Source organism: Rhinolophus sinicus, linkage group LG02 (genome assembly GCF_036562045.2).
Source record: "Rhinolophus sinicus isolate RSC01 linkage group LG02, ASM3656204v1, whole genome shotgun sequence".
NCBI lineage: Eukaryota > Metazoa > Chordata > Mammalia > Chiroptera > Rhinolophidae > Rhinolophus > Rhinolophus sinicus.
Window position 1 is genome coordinate 192,036,005 of NC_133752.1, and position 25,065 is coordinate 192,061,069.

General features: G+C 52.2%; 1 protein-coding gene across 6 annotated transcripts in view; it reads right to left on the reverse strand.

The window, feature by feature from the left end:
* Positions 1–51: 51 nt before the first annotated feature.
* Positions 52–25,065, reverse strand: part of PLA2G6 (phospholipase A2 group VI) — a 57,191-nt gene continuing 32,177 nt past the window's right edge. For 2 of the 6 annotated variants that reach the window (XM_019752976.2, XM_074326394.1), the window contains exons 5-17: positions 23,632–23,819; positions 21,611–21,707; positions 20,320–20,502; positions 17,066–17,174; positions 15,945–16,106; positions 14,026–14,104; positions 11,562–11,725; positions 10,093–10,243; positions 3,517–3,653; positions 2,989–3,143; positions 1,624–1,791; positions 1,031–1,104; positions 52–860 (exon numbers count right to left, since the gene is read on the reverse strand). In XM_019752976.2, the coding sequence (XP_019608535.2) occupies positions 716–860; positions 1,031–1,104; positions 1,624–1,791; positions 2,989–3,143; positions 3,517–3,653; positions 10,093–10,243; positions 11,562–11,725; positions 14,026–14,104; positions 15,945–16,106; positions 17,066–17,174; positions 20,320–20,502; positions 21,611–21,707; positions 23,632–23,819 (1,812 nt within the window). In that variant the 3' untranslated portion in view covers positions 52–715. Of the gene's footprint in view, positions 861–1,030; positions 1,105–1,623; positions 1,792–2,988; positions 3,144–3,516; positions 3,654–10,092; positions 10,244–11,561; positions 11,726–14,025; positions 14,123–15,944; positions 16,107–17,065; positions 17,175–20,319; positions 20,503–21,610; positions 21,708–23,631; positions 23,820–25,065 lie in introns of all 6 variants that reach the window. The other 4 variants (XM_074326392.1, XM_019752978.2, XM_074326393.1 and 1 more) reach the window with 4 other exon arrangements.

Below are 25,065 nucleotides of genomic sequence, written 5' to 3' on the forward strand. Positions count from 1 at the left end.
GGCACTGGTGGGTAGGGGAACAGGGGACACTCACACCACAGTACACACAACTCAGGGGAACTGGAACCAAACCGTTTATTTCACAGCTTGGGGCAGCCCCGCCCCACTCATAAACCATTGCCTGTCGGGAAGAATAATTCAAGTCCCAGGAGCGACCTTTGAGAACTGAGGCGAGCTGGCAGGGTGCGGCAGCTCTGAGGGGTGCAGGTGCTGAACACCTATTGAGGGGCAAAGTCGAATGGGGCAACCCACTCCCAGAGCGTGGGCTTCTCCTGCTGATGGGGTGGGCAAAGGCCAGTTTCTCTAGCTGCACCCCCAGGGAAGGAGGGCTCAGGGTGGAAGGGGTGGCTGCACCCCCAGGGGACCAGGAAGAGCTTAGGGTCCTCTGGGAGGCAGGGGCTGGAGGCACAGCTGGGTGCCCGTAGTGTTTCAGCCGACAGGGCAAGGAGCCCCTGAGTTAATTGTCCTTGACGTCAGGGAGAAGGCCCCAGGGAGACTCTAGGCTTTCAAAGCCTGGAATGACAGAAAGTGCCCGAAGGCAGGGACAGAGTGGGAGCGAGGCCTTCAGGACCAGCCTCAGGCAGGAAGCCCAGCACTGTCTGAGGCCTGGTCTGTGGACAGAGCCACCTGGGCCCAGCTCACCCTCCTCCCAGCAGCAGTTGGGTGGTGGCGGGGGGTGGGGTGGGTGGATGGGGGTCTGGGGGGCCTGGTGGCCCTACGGTGACATCAGCAGTTGGATGAGCTTGTGGAACTGCTCCCGGTGCTCGTAGATATAGACCTCGGTCTCCCAGAGGGCGTTGACCAGTACCATGTCACTGACCTCATCCAGCATGATGTCCGTCCCCAGCTGGGGGTTCAATCTGTCCAAGTCAAGGAGGAGGGGTCACCCCAGAACTCTCGGCCTGGGTGCAGGACAAGAGCTAGGACTTGGAAAAGAAAGTCCATGCCAAGGATTGGGGTGGGGAAGGTCTCCAGGTCTGGCTGGCCAGGGAGTGGGGCTGGGGGTTGGGGGCTGGGGCCGAGCCCTCACCTGAAGTACTGGATGCCGACCATCTCACACCAAGCCCGGGCACGGTCCACAGCCCGCCCATCTGCATCCGTGCACTGGTGAGAAGCAGTCTCTGTGAGCACACAGCATACACCACACCCACAGTCCCTGCCTGGGGAGCCCCAGGTTCCAGTCTGGCTTCGCCACCCATCAGCAGAGTGACTCTGGACAAGTCCCGCTCCCTGGGCTGATGTGACTGTCCCAGTTGTGTGACCAGAGGGGCCTGGCTGTGGTTTACATGGTGGCTAAGCAGTGCCCATTCAGGGTAAGTGAGTGTGCTGGGAGTGGACAGGGGCTGAGTGGACAGGCCCCTGATATTCTGATATTCTAGGGTTCCACATGGGGCTGTTTGAAAGAAAGGATCCACAGCTAAAAGGCGCTTGAAACCCCCCCGTAGATGGTGATTGAGGGTCCCTGCCAGAACTGGGACTCTGAATCAGGGACCCTCCTCCCCCTTGAGCTGGTTAAAGAGGGTGAGCAAAGCGTCCCTGGCACGTAGGGTACTATGGAAGAGGGTGAAGGCGTCATGGGGCTGAGACCCCGAGGGAAGGGGGCTTGGGGAGGCCCATACTCACACAGTCCACCACCATCTTGCCCAGTTCCTTGGCCCCAAAAACAGTCTTAGCCAGTTCCCAGGGGTTGCTGGGACGGAAGACATCCACACAAGTCACGGGCACCTGCGGGGACTTCCCTGTCCCCAGAGAGACGACAATGGAGAGTTTCTTCACCTTGTTGCCCTGACCCTGTTGGGGACAGGACAGGGGTAGTCAGAGGATGCCTCCCCCTGGTGGACCTTTCTACGGGTGAAAGGCACCCAGGGGTGAGAGAGGGGGAGCATGGGAGGGAGACGGGCCTCCTGTGGCGGGAGCACAGCTGTGCTGCCTCCTCCTTTGGTCCAGAATGAGCTCTGCTGCCAATTAGCTGGGTGACCTTGATGAGACACTGTTACCCAGGCCGGTCATCCAATAGGAGACAGCTTAGATGGATGACATCTGAGGACCCTTCCCCATCCCACAGTCTGAATCCTTCCTCCTCCAGGAAGCCGTTCCTGCCCAGTCTGGCCCCTAGAGGGCGCTCGTCTCTCCGACGGCAGAGCCCCAGCCTCGCCACCCATGGGCTGCGTCTAGGACTTAGTGATGACTGCAGAGGGAATCACAGCCAGTACATGGGACAGGCACTGTCTTATACGCTTCCCAGATAGGAGCGCACAGATGCCTCCTGACAACCCCCAACCCCATTCAGTGGCTGAAGGGAAGCATGGGCAGATTCAGGACCCAAACCCAGAGGCCGTGTGGCTCCAGGACCCACGCTCAGACCACTGCACCACACTGCCTCTGCTTGCATGCGTGGGCCTTGCCCACCTCTGCGCGAAGCTCCTCGGGCTGAGGGCCACTTCTCTTCCTCCAGATAACTGACTCTGCACTGCCCGACCCCAACAATCTCAGGATGGGGTCCCTTCCTCCGTAAGCCCTTTCCCAGTTCCCAGGTCTCCCAGCAGAGGTGATGCTCCTTCTGGGCCCCCCGCACAGTCCTCGGTCACAGCACCCGAAACACCAGGAAGGGCGAATACTTGTTCATGGACTGTCTCCCGAGATTAAGAAGCTCAAGGGCAAGTGTGTGTCCCCAGGCGGGGCGGAGTGGCTAGGGCTGGGACTGGCAGTTACTACTGATATGCATGCCGCCCTCTCCTAAAACAGCAGATGCTGTTAACTGACCATAACTCTGCACCACAGGTCCAGGCTGGGCCTCAGAACCCCTCTTAGCACAGTGCCTTGGGCAGATACCCCCAAACAGGTTCAAGTGTGAGATAACAAATCCATGAACGCGTGAACAAAAGCCATTTGCTTTCTTAGGAGTCAATCCTTAGTGAGGTTTGCTGACCCGGGGTGGCTGCAGCAGGTGGTCATGTCTGGCCCTTCCAACCTGGAGGTGGCCCTCACCTTGCGGATCATATCCTGGTTGTACTCATGGATCTCAGTCATGGCGTCCAGCGTGGGGTTGTTGGCCAGCAGCCCACCGTCCAGGAAGCGCCCATTAGGCCGGAAGTAGGTGGGGGCTGCCCCACTGCTCCGGGCTGCCCGCCACACCAGCTGCTCTGGGGTTGGGAAGGAAGGTGGCCCAGTGGGACAAGGGACTGGTAGAAAACCCACAGGCTTCAGATCTTGGTGCGCATGTGTAAGAGGGAGAGGCAGGGAGCTGTTCAGGAGCAGGCCCGACAAGGCCAGGCTGTCTCTTCCTGCCATCCTGATGGAAGGCAGGGTCTAGCTGAGGGCCTCCAGGGGCCTCCTATTGCCTGTCCAGGCCTGACAGCGCCCCAGCTCTGCCTGCCATCAGCTGACAAAGACAGGGCAGCAGGTGGGAGGGTGGTGGGCTGGGTATGCCCAGCGGCAAACCTACGACTCCCACCCACCACTGCACAGCCTCATGAGCCAATCACTTCCCATAGATGCATCAAACATGGTTTTAACCTGAGGGCTGAGTTAGAGGCTTTAGGTTAATATTCTGGCTGAAACGAGGCTCCCGTACACACTCCGGAGCGTCGTAATTCCGGAAGAGGTGGAGCTCAGCTGGCTGTCGGTCAGACAGCGTCCCTGTCAGCATCACCCTGAAGAGAAAGAAGGAGCAGAACACCTGATGTCACCGACCCATCCAATCTTTGGTAATCCACTTCTAGGAATCCATCCTAAGGTGCTCTCGCATGTGTGGAGATGGGCACACACGAGGCTATGAATAGCATTGGCTGTGAAAGCAAAAGACTGGCAACAACTGAACTGTCCGTCAGTGGGTCGTCATTGCCCCATAGTTCCCCGACCCAGTGTCACTACAGAAGGACTAAGAAGCACTTTACATCCTGACAGGCACTGAGCACCAAGATTGATGGCCAAGTGGGAAAACAAGATTTAGGACAGTGCGTGCAGCATGCCATCCTTGTTTAAACAACAAAACCCAAGAACACTTATGTACTTATTTGCTTAGTCCAAGGGTAACTCTGAAAGGGCCCCTGAGCAGTACCTAGCAGCAGTGGCTACAGCCCCAGAACAGGAGTGACGGGAGACTTCGCTGTGTCACCTTTGATACCTCTTCAATGTTCTATCTACCATGTGAGTCTATAACCTATTAAAGAAGACTTGTCTTGAGAGACGCAGACATCTTTGAAAGCTCTGGGGAGAATAGACCAGCACAGCCCCCTGGGAAACTCACATGTATTAATAAGTAAGATCTTTACTAATGTCCTGGCTCTTTGATCTGGGAATTCCATTTTGGAAAATCTAGCCTAAAGGAATAATCTTAGTCCCAATGACAGCTTCTTGTATAAGGCTATTCGTCACAGTGTAATTTATTATACTGAAAAAGGAACCGCTCTAAATGGCAACAAGGGAAGGGAGTAAGTATACAATGAAGTGTTTTTCAGCCATTCAAAACTATGCTTGCAAGGAGTTCAGAGTAATACTGAAATATAGTTATTATATCGCAAAGATAGATACAAAGGAAAGGGGACCAAAAAAAAAAAAACAAACCTCTGCATGGGAAAAAAATTAGTTTTCCATCTTTGGTAATACTGTGGAAAGGTTATTTGAACAATCTTCCCACTGAACAAAAAATTAAATGTTGGAAAAATATATTTTAAAAAATCTACCTAGAAGCATAGGAGACCTGACACGATAGGAAGGGAATACCAGGGTAATTTCTGAGGATAAGCAAGAACCCAGAGAGGAAGTGGAGCACAGACCCAGCTTTGACCTAAGGCAGGTACCAAACTCAGTAAATCTGAATTACAGCGTTGATGGCCTCATGGGGCCAGAGGGACAAAGTTGAAGCCCAGGGCCCACTAAAGGTTAGGGGTCTAATGAGAGACCCTCCCTACATTAGGTAGGGACCCCAAAGGGCTATACTCTTGGATAAGGTGAACCTGCCCCTTTCCCACCCCTGCAGGCTATGAGGAAAGTTGCCTTGACACTGGACAAAGGAGGGAGAAAAAATTTCTGAAAATGAATAACTACAAACTAAAATGGCATCACATTCGTAGTCTAAATTCCCATCACTTGGGGAAAATCTCCAAACCTTCATGCCAAGAATTTAATTACAGTGGCCTAGATGATATTGTACCTAAGTACCTGAAAGAGACAACACAAGACACTTTGAAGGAAGATATTCTCATTATAGGCCTCACAGAATCTACACATACTATTTTTCAACACTAAAACACACAGTTAAAAGATGGGGAGGGGTACACAATGAAATAAAATACCATGAATGAGAGCCAGCATAAACCAACATAAACAATAAAACATATCTACATAGACAGCAGATATTTAAATCCTTAAACAAAGATAAAACAGCTATGCTTAAAATGTTTAAAGACATCAAAGACAAGCTTGATAATATCTTCAGGCAATAGGAAACAATAAGTAATAACCTAGAAGATTTGAAGAACAAAAGAGTACTTCTAGAAATAAAACAACAACAATAAACCAATAGAACAAAAAACTCAGTGGGTGGGTTAAATGGAAATTTAGATAAAAAGAGAATTCGTGAATTGGAAAATAGGTAAGAAGAAATTATCTAGACTGCCACATAGAAAGATAAGATGATAGAAAATACAGGAGAAGCTAAAAGACATGAAAGATAGAAGAGGTCTAAATATGTTTAATTGGAGTTCCAGAAGGAGAGGAGAGGGAAAATTATGTAGAGGTAAGAGGTGAAGAGATAATGAGTCAGGCTTCCAGTACTAAAGAAAGGCACCAACCCAAAGATTGAAGAAGACCAACAAACCCCATGCAGGATAAATTAGAAGGAATTCATATCTAGATATATCATACTGCAACTGTTGTGCACCAAAAATAAACAAACAAATAAATAAAAGCATCTAGAGAAAAAAGACCAATTACATTCAAAGGAGTAACAGATTGAAACTGACTTTGCAAGCGCAACAACGGAAGCTAAAAGATGACAGAATGATATCTTGCATGTTCACCAACCTAGAACTCTATACCCAACAAGAATGAGAGTGAAATAAAACTATTTTCAATTGATGAGAGTGAAATAAAAGTAGTTTCAACTGATGAGTGAAATAAACTTATTTTCAAATAATTCTGCAAGTGCAGAATTCACCACCAGCAGACACTCTACAGACAAGTCAAAAGAACGCACTTCAGGCAGAAGGAAAGTGCTCACAGATGGAAGTCTGAGATGCAGGAGAGAATGTGGAGCAAAGAAGTGATAGACACATATACATACACTAATGCACACACATACACATATATACACACAAACATATATACCCAATGGTGTGCCAGAGCCAGCGTGTACTTGCTTGTAAGAAACTATTGCTAAATCTCACAAGCTGGTTGTTAAACTGTTGGTAGCGTGAAACTGACCATGGTGGGAGCATTTATGCCATGGGAACTGGCAAAGAGTATCCATCAGGGCTTCTCCCCCCAGAGATCTGGTTTACCGGTACGTTAGCCAGAAATACTAGATAAACCTAAATGAACATCAACTTCAGAAAACAATAATAATGTCTTGTGAGACTTTAAAAAAAGATAGATTTAAAATACAGAAAGTCAATTCTAGATAAGGAAAGGTATATGGAATTAATTAAATCAAGTTCACACGTGAACATGGATGCAAAATATTAGCATACTAAACCCATAGAATTCTCTCTGTAAAAGGGACCAGGAATCGAAAGCATAGACTTGAACAGGTACTTGCTCACCCAGGGGCACAGCAGCATTTTTCACAAGAGTTAACAGGTGGAAACGATCCAAATGTTCGTCAACAGATGAATGGATAAACAAAATGTGGTATATATGCGTGCGATGGAATATTATTCCGTGTGAAAAAGGAAGGAAATTCTGACACATGCTACAACATGAATGAACCTTGAGGACATTATGCTAAGAGAACTAAGCCAGTCACAGAGAGACAAATACTATATGATTCCATTCACATGACTTCCTTAGAGTAGTCAGACTCATAGAAATGCAAAGTAGAATGGTGGTTGGCTGCCAGAGGTAGGGGGAGAGAGAAATGGAGAGTTGTTTAATGGGTACAGTTTCAGTTTTGCAAGATGCAAAAGTGCAGGAGATTAGTGAGACAATGATGTGAATATACTTAACATTACTGACCTGTACCCTTAAAAATGGTGTGAAGATGGCAAATTGTATGTTATGTGTATTTTACCCCAATTAAATATTTTTAAATAAATGAATAAATAGTATTTCTAAATACCAGCTATAGTTAGAAAAATGAGTGTTTTAAAATGTATAATCTGCAACGGCACAAAACATATGCAATACCTAAGAATAAAAAGAAAAGATATGTAAGATCTCTTCAGAAATTGTAAAACACTACTGAGAAACTTTACACAAATGGTCTGTTTCACTACGTTCTCTAATTGGAAGAGTCAGTATTTTCAGATGTCAATTCTCCCCCAGATAAGCCCACAGATTCAGTGTTGGACCTCTCTGACACAAATCTCAATAGAAATCCGAACAAGATTTGTTATAGAATTTGCCACTGACGCTACCATTTATGTGGATGGACAAGTAGTGATATCTGACCTTTCTATAGCACTTCCAGGTGCCAAGTGCTTTTTCAGTACTTTATAAATATCAATGTTTTCACTCCTCAAGAAAAACCCCAGGAGGCAGGTAGCACATTCTTATTTTCAAGAAAAAACTTCAGGGCCCATACTCTTAAGCACTTTGCTACAGTGCCGCCAAGAGGAGCTACGACTCTTGAAGATGAAGGTCAAGGTGGGAGGCCTGGCTGCCCTGGAAACCAGGACTTAGTAAAACACTGTAGAATTAGGGAGGGCTCTGTGTTCTGGGTACAGGCACAGACATCCAGCCAGTGGAGGAGAACACAGCTAGGAACAGACCTGAGAAAGGACTCCTGACCCACCGCCAAGGAAGTAAGGCCTGCAGACAGGCTTCTGCACAGATGAGGCTGGGGAAATGGGTTATTCACGTGGGAAACATGAAGGTGGGTCTCCCCGGTACACAAATCAATTCCAGGTTGATGAAAGACCTCAACAAGAAAGGCAGATCTAGAGAGCTTTCCAACCTGACACAGGAAGCAGGAGACTGCTTCCTGCTTCGTGTTAAGGAAGGATTCTTAAATGAGACAGAAAAGCACAAACTAGAAAAAGGAAAACATTTATAAATTCTACCACATTAAGAGCACCCACCTGTTCACCAACAAAATACCATAAAGGAGTGAAAAGACAAGCCATGGAGTGAGAGAAAAGATTTCAAATCCATGTCTCCATCAAAGGACAAGTTTTCAAAATATAAAGGTCATTAAGAAGCCTCATAACCCAACAATCACGCAGCCCAATTTTGCCAAAAATAGGCAGCACACTTGAACAGGAACTTTACAAAAGAGGAAATCCAAATGGCCTTTAAAACTGAAAAGCTGCTCAACCTCCTTCGTCATCAGGGAAATGAAAATTCAAACCACAGACATTACCTTACCCCCCTCAGATTTGTAAGGACAGAAACATTTGACAATACGGAAACATTAGCCAGAATGCAAGGCCACAGGAACTCTCAAACTGACGCCCTGAATGGAGTAAAAATAGAAACCAGCACTTTGGAAAACGGTGGGCAGAACCTGAGAGTTGAGGCCATGCATCCGCCAGGGCTCGCCAGCTTTATTCCTAGGCATGTGCCCCAAGGACACCTGTACACATGTGGGTCAGAAAACAAGTCCCAAAACGTTCACTGCAGCACTCTGCGCAAGAGCTCTACTCTGGAAACAACCCAAGTGTCCGTTGAAGGTATGTGGAGAAATAAATTTTGGGGGTTGGTCACCTGAGGATCGAGAATGAATAACGTACAGCTACGCCCAACAGCAGGGACCACGCCAACAAAAGAAGTGAGGGAAAGAAGAGATAACGCACAAAATGATTCCATCGAAGCCCAGAGACAGGCAAGACAGTAACCATGCTGCTCGAGGCTGCATTCACAGGTGGTGAAACTATATAGGAAAGCCAGGAAATCCCATTTTACACCAGTCAGGAGAGCAGCTACCCCAGGGGGAGGGCACACACACGCAAGCGCTTTAGTCATGTGAGTGTTTGCTTTACAATTATTCATTGAACTGGTTTATGTACTTTTCTAAATGTAAGTTCTATTTCACTATAAAAAAGAGAAAAAAATGTCTATGATAAAATATACGAAGACATTTTAAAAACATCTTTCGGTTAATGAATCATGGGCAATATTTCCTCCTCTTTCTACTTTGTGTATTTTCCAATTTTCTTAAAAGACTATGTATTATTCTTCAATGAAAAAAAAAGGCTTTATTATGAAAAAAAATCCTCCCCCAAACCCTCTAGGCCTCACTCACACTTCACTTCCTCCAGGAAGCCCTCCCTGACTACCTCACCCTCAGTCTTCTGTCCCTCTTGTTCCCACAGACAGTCAATTGACAAACACTTGTCAGTGGCTTGCTCTGGGAGAGGTACTGTGCTAGGTGCTGGGGCTGCTGAAAAAACAAGGTGGTCACATTCCTACTTCAGGGAGCTCACTGTCTAGCAGGTGACACGGGCATCAGACTGACAATAGAGTAATTCTGGGGTGCGGAGTACTACAAAGAAGCAGCGGTATTCTAGGCACTTCTGGAACCTCCTAAGTAAGTGCTGCTGCCTTGCCTGGCTGCCATTATTTTTAGGTCACTTATCTCCCAACCAGATTGTAAGCCTTTTTGGATGGCCGCATCCGGAACACCCCCCCCCCCACACACACACACAGTGCCAAGGGCAGAGCCATGCTCAGCAAAGAAGTTTTGAGTGTGTGCTGGATGAGAATCTCCTCCCTCTGACCCCAGGACGTGGTGTTGGTAGAAAAACGGCACACATGGGTCAAGGGTATGTTGCACCTGTGACTCCAGCAGGACTCTCTCACTTATACAGGAAGAAGCGGCTCCCCGCCCAGCCCCCCAGCTGTAGTCAGACAGGACAGGGAGCCTTCTGCCCCCAGAACAGCGGAAGGGACACACAGTAGGGGCCAAACCCCAGGCCCACGGAGGAGGCTTACTTGGGCTTCTTGATGTCCGTCATCTTGGTGTGCTCGCCAAACTCCCGCTTCAGGAACTCCTCCAGGGGCCCCGACTCGTAGGGCCGCGAGCCCCGGAATACCTCATCCTTCATGCGGAAGTACACACCACGCATGTAGGCCATGGGCTTGCCTGAGAACAAGGGAGTCAGAGGTGGGGAGAGACGCGAGGGCCATGCCCAACAGGGCCTGAGCACAGGCCGTGACCGGAGGCAGGAGGGGGGTGGCTTTCCCAAGGCACTGAGCAAGCTCGGGCCCCTGGGCCCCTCCTCTGCACCCTCCCACACCAGCAGGTGACCCCTTCGGCAGCCCAAGGCTCTGCTTGATTCTGTAGTCATAATTCTGCAGTATTTTCCTTAAATGTGTATAAGCCTGGAAATCTAAATCCACCGTTTGTCATGGAAGAGGACTAGCTCTGTCCTCTGAGCCTCCGACAACAGACAGCATCAAAGGGCAGGTTGCACCTCACACGATACTGAAAGTGCTCAGGACGCCTCACCCGCCTGGGGTGTACAAGCAGGCGGGTGAGGAGAGGGGCTCTGCCCATGTGAGAGACTGAACTGGGTGATTTCTCAGATCCCTTCCACAGCCCTGGGAATCTGAAGACGCTGGATGGGGGACAAATGTCCCCTGAAGGAGGAAGTGACCCTTTCTGGAGGACAGGCTAGGATCTCTGCCCACTCTGCCCCGCCACCCACCTGATGCCCCCATGGGGGGCGTTAGTCCCGAGATGGCCCTTCTCTCGTAGAAGACAGAAACTGAAGACCAGAGAGGGGACGTGGGGCCCGGAGCCAGGGGAGAGAGCTGGGCATACAGATGGAGACCCAGGCCCGGCTCTGCCTGACTCACTGGGTGACCCTCCCTGGTCCTCAGTTTCCCCAGCTGTAACCTCGCAAGGCTATGATGAGAATCATCAAAACGATGTGAAATCCCAGGCAGTCAACTGTGGGGACAAAACCCTGGCAACTTACTGATGATGCTCCTCGCCCCAGAGCCCCAGAGGACGCTCACTGACTGTGCCCATGTCCCCACACACCCTGGATTGCCAGGCCATAGCGTCCTCCCTCAGTGAGCACCCAGATGTCTGTGCCTCCCCCATCGGACTGGGGCTCCCTGGGTGGGGCATGTGTCCCTAGCACCCAGCACAGGCCCGGCCCTGCTGCCTCGGGTGCAGGAGAGTCCTCTTCCGGTGCCTTCAGACCTAGAGGGCACTTAGAGAGTATGGGAGCCGACTGCATCGGCCAGCAATCACCATCAGGGATGCTGAGGCTGAGGCCAATTCCCACCTGGGTGAGGCTGGACCCTGTTCTGGGAGGTCCCCACAGGCAGTGTCACGCAGCCCGACCGCTCCAGGAAGGAGATACCACTTGAGTCGAGACAAGGTCTACCCAAAAGTTTGCAGGTCTCGACCCTACCCAGCCCTGCCCTGCTGCCCAGGTGGCTGCCCTCACTGTGTAGAACGGCCAGAGCCAGGATGCCCCCTGTGCTGGTCCCTGCCACCCAGTCAAAGAGGTCCTTGATGGCGACGCCCGAGGCCTTCTCAATGGCGATGAGCAGCTGGATGATGACCAGGCCTTTCACGCCCCCTCCGTCCAGGCAGAGCAGGTGGTCGTGGCTGTAGTGGGGACAACAGTGAGAGAGAACAGAGTCCATACAGCCCGGCACTTTACATCCGCACTTGAGCCTGTGTCCCTGGCCGTGCCAGGCACGTGAGCACGTGAGACCAAGCTCTGCGCTACTGGGGCTTGGTGGGGGGGTGAAGTCATAAAGGAACAGACGTGTATTTCTGGAGGTGAAAAGCCAGGTAAGGGGCAGCAGGGGGCAGGTAATTGGCCAGCAGACACCTGGGGCTGTCCCCCACGCTGGGTGGGGAGCTCTCAGGGCAGCCAGCTCTGAGGTTTTGGTCAGGTCTACATTCCCACTCCCAGGCCTGACCTGAAGCAGGTGTCTGGTAAGTCTGTGTGAATTAAACGGGACTGGGCAGGGAGGGGTGCGGGTATCCTGCAGCTGGGTAAGAAAGGGGTGGCAGAGGAGGGTCAGGACTCTCCACCCAGGTGGGAGCAGCAAGGGAGGAGGGGGCGGGGGGAAGGACTCTATGTGCCAGGAGCTGTGGGGGCTTTTGCCAGCATGAACTCACTTCAGTGTTCCCAACCCCCCTGGAGGCGGACACTCCCTGTTACCCCTGTGCATGGCTGTGACAGAATGAAGCTCAGAGGTCAGGTGACTGCCACCGTCACATGGGTGGTAAGTGATGCCGGCTGGATCTGGACCCAGGTCTGCTGACTTCTGAGTCACGCATCTCCCACACGCCGTGACATGTCTCCCTCCGTCCTGCCGTGCCCAGCCCCCTGCCCCGGGGGGAAGGCCTCCATGGTCTGTGCACAGACCTGGAACCTTCCCTCTGGTCTCCTTCTCATCTTTCCATCTCAGCTTAAATGTCACTGCTGAGAGAAGCCTGTCCTGATGCCATCAGGACCCTCCAGCGCAACCTGCTCCTTCCTCCTCCACCCACTTCCTTCGCGCTGAGCACTTCTCGCTTCCATAAGCAATCGTTTTTTTATTCACTTGTTTACGATCTTTCTCCTCCACTGGACTGGAAACTCCCTGAGGGCAGGGGCCGCCTCTGCTCTGCAGCACTGAGTACCCCGTGCACACAGAAGGCATTCAGTAGACAGCTGATAAGTGAAGGAGGCCTGCATGTCCTGACTCCAGGGTCCCTCATCTTTTCCTGGACAAGCTGCCCAGCCCTGCAGCAAGCCCAGAGGGTGGCAGGGGAGGCCGTGCCATTCTGGAGGCCTATGGGGCCTGACCACGGAGGCAAACATGCCAGAGACCCTTCTGTGGATGCAGGGCTGGCGACGGAGGGATCAACCCAGAGGGAGCAGGGCTGAGCTGTGGCTCTCAGACACATGTGGGGGTGTCTGGACTCTCACCTCAGCCCTATCGCAGGAAGGGCACAGGGGGCACAGTGGGAGGGGAGGTTAGAACGCTGATGGGCAGGTGCACCCCAGGGCACACATTACAAGGTGGCCGAGAAAACAAGTGGGATAGGCCAAGGGGAACAAGGGGAAGCGCCCTTCGAGGAGCTGCAGAGCCCTGCTCCCCCCCCCCCGCCCCCATGCAGGTGTCTGGCCCTGGGAGCAGGGCTGATCTGCTTATGGGTGTGTTCCCTGTGGGGCTGGCCCTGGGACATGGCCAGGAGAGAGCCTGCAGCAGCAGCAAAGGCACAGACTCAGGGAGACCTGGGCCTGAGTCTCCGCTCTGACACTCAGTGTGACCTTGAGCAAGTCACTTAACCTCTTGGGGACTCAGGTTCTGCAGTTATTAATACCTCCCTGGGACGGCTTTTAGGCTTGTGGGAAAGTAATAAACAGACTAAACCACCTCTATTACCAACGGGAATGCAGAAAGCAGTTGATGGGAACCACGTCTGTCTTGCTAACCTTCTGTGCTGGGGCACTGGTCCTGGGCCCCAGAGGCTGTCCTCCGGGACAGGCTGTGGGCTTTGCTTTGTGCCCATCACCCAGGCCTGCCTCGTGCGATGGGCCTGGGTGCACACAGGTGGGGGGGCAAGCAGCTCTATGAAGGGGGGCGGGTAAGGAGCACGGTGCGTCAGAGGGAAGCAGGCCCTCCAGAGGGGAACTGGGCCGTCTCCCGACAACCGTGACAGGGCTGCAGGGAAAGGGACAGGACTGCAGCCAGCATCACGTCCAGCAGCATCGTGTGACCCAAGGCCTGCACAGCCACTGACAAAGGAGCAGACCCAGGCTCTCTAGAGACTCAATCTCCTCCTTGTGAGCTACAGAGGACGTGAGCCACCTCACAGCCCCTGGGCCGACTGGACAGCAGCCCAGAGCCCGCTGCGGACACCCTGCAGAGCCTCACCCGTGTGGCCCCCCTTCCCTCCTCACTTACGTCCGCTTCTCGTCCCGCATGGAGCTCAGGATGAAGGATGGCTTCCGGGCTCGGGAGATGTGCGTGATGTCCTGCAGCTCTGCGGGGCACAGGGCATCTGGGCAGGGGCCAGGTAGGTGCTGGGCCCCCGTCCCACGGGTCTCGCAGCAAATCTGGAGCTGTGCCCACACCCCATTGTCCCCAGCAGGAGCATGTGCCTGCCACCCCCAGGAAGGGCTCTTTGTCCCAAGACACAGCTGAGCCAGAGGCCACAGGCCCCTCAGGGAGAAATGGGCTGGAACAGAGGGGAGTCCACTGCTTTGGGAGGGCCCACCCCACCTGTCTGGCCAGTGCCTGGATTCTCCTCAATGTCTTTACCCCAAAGCTGCGAAGCACAAGCACCCCAGTCGTGTCCTGTGCTTTGCAGTTTACAATGCGTTTTTTCCTGTATCAGGCTGGTGCTGCTGACGACCAAGCACCAGAATCGTTATTGAAATTTACAGAGGAGGCTCAAAGAGGTTCCATGAGTCCTCCAAGGTCACTGAGCCCAAAGGGCTGAGTCAGGATGCTCCTTCCTCAGGATTTAACTCCGTGAATGAAGGAAGCTATCCCAACCACTCTTCAGATGCCCCTCGCCCCGCTCCCAGCTCTGGAAACTTCCTTCACGACCACTATGTCCATGTTTTCGCCTGTGCCCACCCAGTGGGTTAGCTGCCCTCCTGACAAGCAGCCCAGCACCAGGTTCCTGGCCCAGCAGTGCCACGTCATCCCATTCTGACGGGCCCTCCCCACCAGTGTGCACAGTCTAGAAGCAGCGAAGCAGGAAGGCGGGCTGCGAGGTGGTGGGTCTCTCCCTCACCAGGCAAGTACCCAGAGAGTGGGCAACAGAAGCAGGAGACTGGCCAGGAGAGGTAGTAGACAGAGTGCCAGGGAGAGAGTGGTGAGGAAGGGTATATGTGCCGGCATGCAGCTGAGAAAAAGGAGAAGAGGGAACTAGGGTGACAGCTAACTCGGGGTATGGCCAGGCTCTGTGGCTCCTCTAGGCCCAGGGCATTACCCATCTAACGCCGTGCCCCAGGCCACCATCCAGCCTGGCTTGGGTGACTGACTGCCTGTAAAACTGAGAGATAAAGATGGAGAGGGGCAGGTCCTGGACGGGGATAGGCAGGGGGAGCGGGGGGAACCAGAAGGACTAACTGGCTGCTGGCCCTGCCTCTCCTGAGCTCCAGGCTGGGCTGGGCTCTCCTGGCTGAAAGTGCTGGTGTCTAATACCCCAATAGCAAAAAAAAAGAAAAAAGAAAAAGAAAAGGCTGGTTTGCTAAGGATCGGCCAATCCTGACTGCCCTGTTCAGGGGACCCCACTCCCAAACAATCTAGGGCCCTGGGTGGGCCAGCCCACATGAGATGCAGGGTCTCCTCGAGGGCTGTCTCCACAGTACCAAGGATGAAGGGGGTACATAACTGTTGCCTTGCCATGTTCAAAAGCCTGCCGATAACGGAGAGGGCCAGCGGGGGAGCACACAGGCCTCGGATCTGACAGAGGGTCAGCAGCGTAGCAGAAGCTCCTCACTGAAGCCCGAGGACCAGGGGTTCTGGGGCCCCCAACAGTACTACTTACTGCCCACCCTGAGCTTCCAGGGGGATGGAGAGGCCACAAAAGCACCCACCTCATGGACCATGGCAGATGCCCAGACCTAAGACCCATGTCCAGGGCGTCCTCTCAGGGGAAATGGACTATGGGCCATTAGCCAGGGACCCCACCGGCCTCTGGGCGCTATGGGCTGCTGGCTGCCCTCAAAGGCTAAGAAATCCTGCCCATCCTCCCTGCTCATTTCAATGACTTCCACGCTGGATCCCTGTTTTCTTTCCAATCAGGAGCTCTGATCTGAGGGCCTGGGAACCCGCTGGAGAGGAGGGGACCTGGGAGGGGCGAGGCCTACCTAGGTTGTTTAAGCTGACTGCTGGGGGCTGAGATCTTTCCAGGGAGAAGGAATGATGCGCTGCTGTGCAGCCCGGCTCTGCGGGGACTGCTGGGAGGAGTGGCAGGCGGTGGTCGGCCCCTACGGTTCTCAGCAGAGTTAAGAGTGACCTCCTGGTGACAACTTGTCATGGTTTGGGAGCGGGAGACCGCACAGGATCAGAAGTGATGTCATTATGCGTGAGAGGCCCCTCCTTCCCACACAGGTCACCCCTCCCATCTACCAGGCTGCCTGGGAACGTGGGGGAACGCCTGACCCCAGCCTGATGGGTGTGCAGACTCTGATCTGTGACACCCAAAGCAGCTTCCTGGGGCCAGGGAAAGCACTGGGGGTGGCCCATGGAATATGGAAAGAGCATGGCAGTGTAGTTTGGGGACTCCCTCTTTCAACTCCACTCAAGAAAGCAGGACTCCCACCTCCATATTCAGCAATTCTCAAAACTGCCGAATGGAGAGTCCCTTTCAGAGCTAGAAAGTGACTAACCAGCCAGCCAGTGGGCACTGACTCCTACCTAACGGGTGGGAGAACTGAAAAGGATGCCATAAGAAGTAGCAGCGCACGTGCACGCTCGTGGACACGTAGGCTCATCCTCCCATGCACACGCTAGCAGGTACCCAGCAGCCTCTGCAGCCTGCAGAGGGGGCTCCAGGCTCCCAGTGAGGAGGAGCTGCCTTTTCCAGCCCTGAAGGCAAGGCTCACCACGCAAGCATGCAGTGCATGCAGCTGCCCGTGAGCATGAGGGCATGCACGCACACTTAGGTCGTGGTTCCGTCAGTGAAATCCCCGAGGGCGAGGGACAGGGCTGCTGCTGCTGCCTAGTCCCCTCCCCGCCCCCTGAATCTGGCACCTTGAGGTGGGATGGGGCGGTAAGCCCCCTGGTGGGCTCCATCTACTTGTCAGGGCCCCTGTTCTTGGGTAAAGGAAGCTTCCCCTCTCAGCCTCCCAGGTCCTCCTAGAAACGCTGTGCAGGGAGCCACTGGGAGTGGGGATACACAGGCTGCTGGGACCTGACAGCAGGGCTTCCCTCCTCCCCAGTCCCGAGCCCCACCCACCCCTGCCCCATGCTGGTCCCGAGCACATACGTTTGCTGATCTTGGAGGCTATGATGGCAGGAGTCTCCCCAAAGTCATTTGGGGTGTCCACCTCTGCCCCAAACACAATGAGGGCCTTGATTATCTCCACGTTGTCTTTCTGTTGGGAAATGGGGTGAGGGGGAAATACACAAGCTCAGCGAAATGAAGATAAAAAGGACCCTGTCTCTGCCACCCTACCCGCCAACTCCATGGGCCTCTCCTCAGCTCGGGGAGAGACACTGGAACCTTTGATCTTCTACCTTCATCGATCTGACATTCTCAAGTCTACAATGTGAAGGCTGGTGCCCTGCTAAACAGGCTTACAAGTATCTCCAGGTGAGGGTTTTACAACCCAGGCAGAAACTGGAAGTGACTTGCCCAACCCCAGCCCCACTAGCTCCTTCAAAAAGGAAGCAATGTACCTATGACCCCCGACCCAGAAGCCAAGAGGACACTGAAGGGTCAGGGGCTGCTGACTGCTTTCAGGAGCAGCAGGAGAGAACGAGCAAGGAAAGGGAAGGCCGCCTTGCCCTTCCAGTCCAGGGTGCCAGTTCTGAGGGGGTAACTGAGCACACATACTCGCCCCCCGCCCCCCCCCCCATGGCAGCCTCCCTGCACATGACACGGCAGTTTGCATCTGCAGGCTGGGTGGGGGCAGGGCATGGCATGGTTTCTCAGGACAAAGCCACAATCAGGCTGCCAGGAGGCCTGAGCTCTGGCCTTACGACTGCCCCCCCTCTTCTCAGGGCCTGATTTCCTTGCCTAGAGAATGAAGAGGTATGTCTAGAATGCAGTCATCCAAACAGATGTTCATATATACCATTGGGATTTATAAGGGCACAGGCAAACACGTGTGTTTTCATTAGTTATGTGTTTCCTTTTTTGGCGCTGGTTTAACCATTTACAGTAGTGTTATAACACTTCCCTCAAAATAAATTTAAGTAAGTTTAAAAGCATGCCAAAAGAAATGATGAAGTTCATCATTGTAAAAGCGGTTCATGAATGTGCCCAAAACTGTGAAGATGGGATTACATGGAAAATCATGAAGTGCGTACGTCAGCAGTTCTCAAAGTAAGATCTGTGGACCCCGCTTTCGGAAGGTTCGCGAGGTTAAAGCAGTTTTCATAAAAAATACCAAGATGTTTGCCTTTGCACTGTACTGACTTTTGCACCGATGGTGTAAAAACAACGGTGAATGAAACTGCTGGTGCCTGAGCCCTGAGCAAGGCAGACACATTAAACTAATAGTCATTATGGTTTTTCTTCTCTGCCATGCACTCGCAGTAAAAGTAAATAAATAAATTAAAAAGCCATTCACTTAAGAATGCCCTTGATGAAATAGTAAGAATTGTTCCATTTTACTAAATCTCAACACTTGTGTATTCTGTCATACAATGGAGTACAGACAAGGCATTTCTGTGGCATAACAAAGTATGATAGTGTCTTGAGGAAAAGCATTTTTGCAATTGTTGGAGTTGAGAGCAGAACTTTTTTTAAACAGAACACTGTTTTTACTTGAAAGAATGACTGGCAGGCAAACTGCAATTGTTCAGCCTTGGGTACTGAGGAGACATTTTCTCAAAAATGAAAGCAGTGAGCCCGTCACTTCAAGAAAAACAACCGGCAGTATTTTGTGCCAATGATAAAAATCAAGCTTTCATAAGTCCAGAAAACTCGTGTATGCCATGACGGGCTTGACAACTTCCTACAATTTAAAGACTTTTCTGATGAGATTGATGGTGATATTTGCAAAGGTGGGTTTTTGATACTGTATCATGAAATGGGTCAACATTTTTGGAAGCTTTGCATACTGAGTGAACCAATATTTTCCAAGGATGTCATGAAATCATGCACAGGTAAAAGAGCCATGCAAAGTGCAAGAGATGCCAGTGGATTTTCACATAACAATGTGGGAAAAGTTTGCAGAGATGGTTTCAAATTGTCCACTGTAACCAACTTGTCAGAAAATACTCCTTGTCGAGTTTTGGTGCAGTATCAAAGAATACCCACACTTATTTGAAAAGGTACAACTACATATCTTTTCCAATGACATATCTACTATGTGAGGCCAGATTTTCTTCATAGTCTTCAATATATCCAACAATATACTGCGACAGAATAAAGGCAGCACAAGATAGGAGAATTCATATGACTTCTCTGAAGCCAGGCATTAAAAAGAGTCGCAAAAATGTAAAATGATGCCAACTCTTCTCAGTCAATTAGGTTTTGTTTGGGCAAAAAAAGTTGTTTTTCATAAAAAATGTTATTTATGTTAGCACGTGATTGGTAAATTTTGGTTATTTGTAAATGAGTTCATAAGTATTTTGAAAATTTCTCCCTTTTAATTTCTAATATGATAAAAATAGATACAATTCATATAAATAAAAAGCCTTTGGGATCCTCAATAATTTTTAAGAGTACAAAGGGATCAAATAGACCAAAACATTTGCGAACTGCTGCACATAATTCTAAGGGCCCAGTCAGTACTAAAAATGTCCATGGTTTTATTTATAATTTCAGCCTCTTGCTCTACCATCATGACCTTTGGTATAAAAGAGGATGTCTTTGAATTTGTCCTAAAATGACTTTTAGAGTCCCGGGGATCTCTCTCATTCTATCACTCCCAGGCTTATTAGACGTACGTATATGTGGTATTGCTGTCGTTGTGCACATCACACACACGCACACACGTGTCTGTCACAGAGGAGCATTCCCTCCCCTGCATTCAGTATGTTCAGACTGGAGTTGTGTGACCAGACATTAGGGCGTCTGAGAGCAGGACCTATGCTCTATAATAGACCAGCACACGTGACCAACACAGAGCACGGGCCACTCCGACGTGTAAGCAGGTCCTGCCTTCCAGGGACATAACAACATGCAGATGAATATTGTTCCCTAAAAACACAGGGGAGGAGAATTAACATCTGTGGGACGTGCCAGGAGCTGCATGTGTCCTTGTAGACATTCCTCCTTGTTACTAAGTGTCTACCAGTTAATCCTCTCTACAGCTCTGCCAGGTGGGCACCAGCACCTCCATTTTCGAGATGAGGAAACCAAGGCTGAGAGAGGCAACAGGGTGGCCCAAGGCCACAGTCAGTAGCCAGAGCTGTACTGGCGCGTCACACCATGGGAGTGAGGGTACAGAGGACAGAAAAGGAGATGTGCTCTGGGCCTGCAGGCCTCTGGCATCCCCACCACATGGGCCGTCAGCTCGGGCGTCAGCTCTGGCTGGTGCTGGGGGGCAGAGCGGGTCCAGGACTCACCGACATGGCCACGTGCAGCGGCGTGTTGCCGTGCTCCCCGCGGGCATTGGCACTGGCCCCATGGGTCAGCAACACTATGATACAATCCAAGCGGCTGCGCATCACCACCACGTGCAGGGCCGTGTTCCCCGCCGAGCTGGTGCTGTTCACGTCGCAGCCTCGTTTCAGCAGCATGCGGGCCATCTGTGGGAGGCAGGAGGTCCAGGCCCGACTCAGTGGGGCCCTCAGAGCAGCTGTGGCCGGAAGCACCTGGAGGCACCTGGGCACAGCCACTTTATCCCTCAGGCCTGCAGGGGCCTCTGGAAAGCTCTAACAATGGGAAGCGCCCACAGGGCAGGCCCCAGCTCTGGGGGTGGCCCTCGACCTTGGCTCCCATACCACTGGCACCCACATCCTTCCCTGGAGCTCACAGGACCCAGTCCCGCCCTGCAAAGGTTCCTCCGGGCCCTGTCCCAGAACTGCCCCATTCCCCGTGGCCTTTCCTGGGACCTGCAAAGGTAAGACCCTTCCTCAGGACTTGGCAACACACACCCCTGCTCACCCAGCAGCCCTGGGGAGCCTGAGGCTATAGAGAGGAGCCTGGGTTTTGGAGCCCGACAGGCTCGAGCCATAAGCTCAGCCCTGCTTCATCCCAGTTGTCTGCGCTTGAAAGGGTCACTGCACCCCCTGTACCTCAGTTCTCTCTGCTGCGAAAATGGGAATGCAAGCCCCTACCTCACAGAGTGTGGCGACAATGAATGACAAAATATGCACGAAAGGGCCCGACTTGGTGGCTAGCTCCTGGCATGAAGAAGGTGCCCTGCAGAGGATGGCATCTCTTCCCTCCTGACCCATGACCTTTGGGGCCCTCCAGCGTACTGCTGAGCTGTGCTTCCTGGAGACGAGAGACCAGCGGCCTCCATCCTCCCAAGGGAACAGAGTGTGGCTTTGGAAGAGACCTCAGAGGAGATGCCCAGCCAGCATCACCACCTTCTGTTTATGAGGCAGTTGACAATTTAGGAAGAATTTTCTCACGCACTACCGCACTGATCTCACACCTCCAGGGCCAGGCCATCGGAACCCCAATTCATACAGGAAGACACCACACAGGGGACACCATCACCATGCCAGTGAGCAACAGAGCCACGCCAGGATGTCCCCTCCTTGGGTTTGTCTGCCTGGCAACCCCCTATGAGATCAACCCTCCAAGTGCCTCCTCAGAGTCTCGCAGGAACCTCCTTCCTCGGGCACGAGGAGAACAAAGGGCTGTGGGACCTGCCCCCTGCCTACCACTCCCCCACACTTGGCCTACCTCTGCGTTCTTGGCCCAGTGCAGGGGGCTGGCTCCATAGCGAGGGTCTTTGCTGTGGATCTGGTTGCTGTCCATATTAATGATCAGTTCGGCACACCTGGGGGGAGAAGAGCCCTGGCGTTGTGAGGAAGGCCACGGGCAGCCTGGTGCTGGAAGAGGTCATGACTAGGGGCTTCATCTACTGGTCAGGGAGAGTTTCTGCGAAGAAAGTTGCAACAAAACCAACCAGTGCGAATACCATGTTATGCCTAGGGTATCTTGAGCCCGTCAAGGCCTGGTGCAAGCCCCTTCCTCCAGGAAGCCTTCCCTGATAACTCCAATCAGGAATGATCACTCTGACTGGCAGTGGCTTTGGAGTCTGACAGGCTTGAGGTCAAGCCCCAGCTTCCTCACTGATGACTGCTGGAAAGTGGCTGAGTCCATCTGCAACATGGAAACAGTCCTAACAGGACTGCGTGGGGATTAAAGGAAACAAGATGTTTCAGCACCTGGTTCTGGGCCTGGCACATAGCACCCTCCATCCCCCGACTGCCCACTGTTGGTGTTTCATTCAGTGACTGTCCCCCGAAGGCAGCAGTAAGCAGGGTGGTTAAGAGTACAGCTGCTCTCCACCCCTAGGGTGGAACCAAAGGAACTGAGCAGGGGCTCCAACAGATGTTTGACCACTGTTTACTGCAGCATTATTCACAACAGCCAGAAGGTGGAAGCTACCCAAGTGCCCACTGACAGAGGAATGGGAAAGCAAAATGTGGGATACGCAATGGAGTATCATTCTGCCTTAAAAAGGCAATTCTGATCCATGCTACGACACTAATGAACCTTGAAGACTAAGTGGAACGTGACGCCCAGGCCCAACTGGGCTGTGACACCCAGCTGAGTGCACGCAAACAGCAGAGGGGCTCCCAGACTGGAGCTGGGATGGAACCACTCTCGGTAACCCTAACACCTGCAGTTCTTAGAGAATGGCTGGTCCCATGGGGGCCAGCGAGGAACGCGGCTGCGTGCAGCAGTAGGGCATTCCCAAGGTATGAGACGACTTGCACCATCACACGTGCAATGAGCCTCTTTGACCTGAGTGGGCCCCACGGGGGAGGCCTGAGAAGGAACCTGACTGAGGGTGTCTGAGGAGGGAGCAACCTGGATCATACGAGGGTCCTGGAAGTAACCTGGACCAAGCAGGTAACTGGCGCTTAGCACACTGCCCAGGACTGAGGGACCAACTGATTCATTCATTCATTCATTCATTCATTCATTCATTCATTCATTCATTCATTCTAGATACTGTACCTGCTGGGTGACATTGTGAGATAGTCATCTCTTTTATCCCACTCCACCCACGCTCCTCCCCCTGCTCCCCGCCCCCCCACACACACCCCACATGGAGAAGAATTTTCCTGAAACCAGGGTTTCTTAGGTCTGGAGAGAAGGAAAGAAATGAGAGTGTTCTAGAGCTCCCTGAAACATGGGCCTGGCACCTGTGTCCCAGCAGTGCCACCAGCCAGGAAGGACAGATGCATCTAGGCAGACAGGGCCCTGGGCCACCCTGCCAAGCATCCCTGGGCTTTGAGTCGGCCACAGAAGCCGGGAGCACTGCAGCTGTGAAGGGGTTCAGATCAGGCTGCTGGGCTTGAGGGAAGATGACCCAGTTTGGGGGGCCCTCCAAGCCTTGGGGTTGCATGAGATTCTAACACTGAAGCACCACCTGGGGGAGCTGGATAGGGGGGGACCCCAGGGAAGATTAAGATTGCTTTTCTCCAGTTTGGTAGAGGGAGGTTCATGGTCAGAAATGAAGGTGAATTACAGAGCAATTTTTCAAGTTTTATTCTTTATACAGCAGAGTTTACGGACTGAGAGTCCCACCCCTGCACATTTATCAAGCACTTTATGCCAGGCCAGCCCTTGGTGCCAGTAGCTGACAGGCATCTAAGGAGCCTGTGGTCGCTACTCAGGACAGGCCGTGAGAGCTGAGGCCCAGCCGACCACGTGGGGTGGGGGTGGGGTGGGGTGGCGGTGCGTCTTACCCCTTCTGGGAGAACTTCATGGCTGTGTGGATGGGGTAGCCACCAGGCCCCATGATGTTACACCGAGCATTGCACAGGAGCAGCACACGGACCATCTCCTGCTTCCCCAACTGGCAGGCCAGGTGCAGCGGGGTCTGCCCTTGGTTATTCACCTGGTTCAAGCCGGCCGATGCATTCTTCCCTAGGAGCTGACAGCAAACAGCGGCGTGGGCCGCAGCCCAACACGGAGAAGGCCCTGCACGTCCCTCCCCTAACACCCACCGCGGCAACCTCTCTGGGGACTAAGGGGCAGGGAAGCTGGACTCCACTGAACACTGGTAAGACCTTAAAGAGAAGCAACAGAGAAAGGAGGACTTGGAGGGGAAAAGGAAGCCGACTGAGCCAGTATTGGCTGGGGCGCTGGTCGGGCATAACTGCAGTACGTATGAGAATTTCTGAATCAAGAAATTTAAAAGTTGGTTGTATCCAGGGATGAGCCCTGGGGGGCTGGGGGGTGGTGATTCTTGCTTGTCCTTGTATACCCTTCTGTGCTGCTTGAATTTTTTTTGCTACGTGCAGGTGTTATTTTTTCAATTAAAAAAATACCAGTATTAAAAAGCGAGTCGGAGGTTTTTTATTTCCTCACTTGTGGCTGAAGGCTGTCTCCCTGAGGTTAACTGCCATCCCTGTTACCTGTATGACCAGCTGGGCCTGTCAGCAGCCTGGGGACACAGCAGGGAGGCTCGACTCAAGGGCCAGCCCCACCACTCACAGCCCCACCACCCCTCCCTGGGCACACTTCTTAACGTCACTGAACCTGTTTCTTTAGCAAGGAGGAAAGGATAATGACCCCCACCCACAGAGGGGATTCTGAGAATTAACCAGAACACATACAACACTCAGTACAGGGCCAGGCATGAGACCAGCACGTGATACAGGACACGTACAGTTGTGTGCAGGGCTGTTGATAAGAGTGTGCATGCCCTCTGCCCTGAGGCAGGATGTGTGTGGCCCTGAGCTGGGCACTCAGTGGATTCTCAGTAAGGGTGGAGTTCCACAGGGGGTGTGGCATTCTCTTCCCTGAGAGCACTAAAGCATTAGCTAAGAATCCCTATTTTCTGGAATCATGTAGCTCCATTCTGATGCCAAGTCAGAGACAAAGATATAACCTTCAGAAGAATCATCTAATTCTAGGCAATAAAATATTGTCCAGCATTCTGTCTTTCCTACCTAGTATATAAAGTCGCCTTTTAATAACATCACTGGATCTACTCACCCACAACTTTTATTTTTATTTTTCTGCCCAGCTAATCCAAAATTGAACAGGAGTGCCTCTGGTGCAAATGCCCAAATGAGCCCGATAGAGTTTTGTTTTGTTTGTTTTGAGTTCCTGTAAAAAGTGAAGCTCAGGTCACACTGGACCATGAGCACCTCCAGGCAGGGGCTGAAATGCAC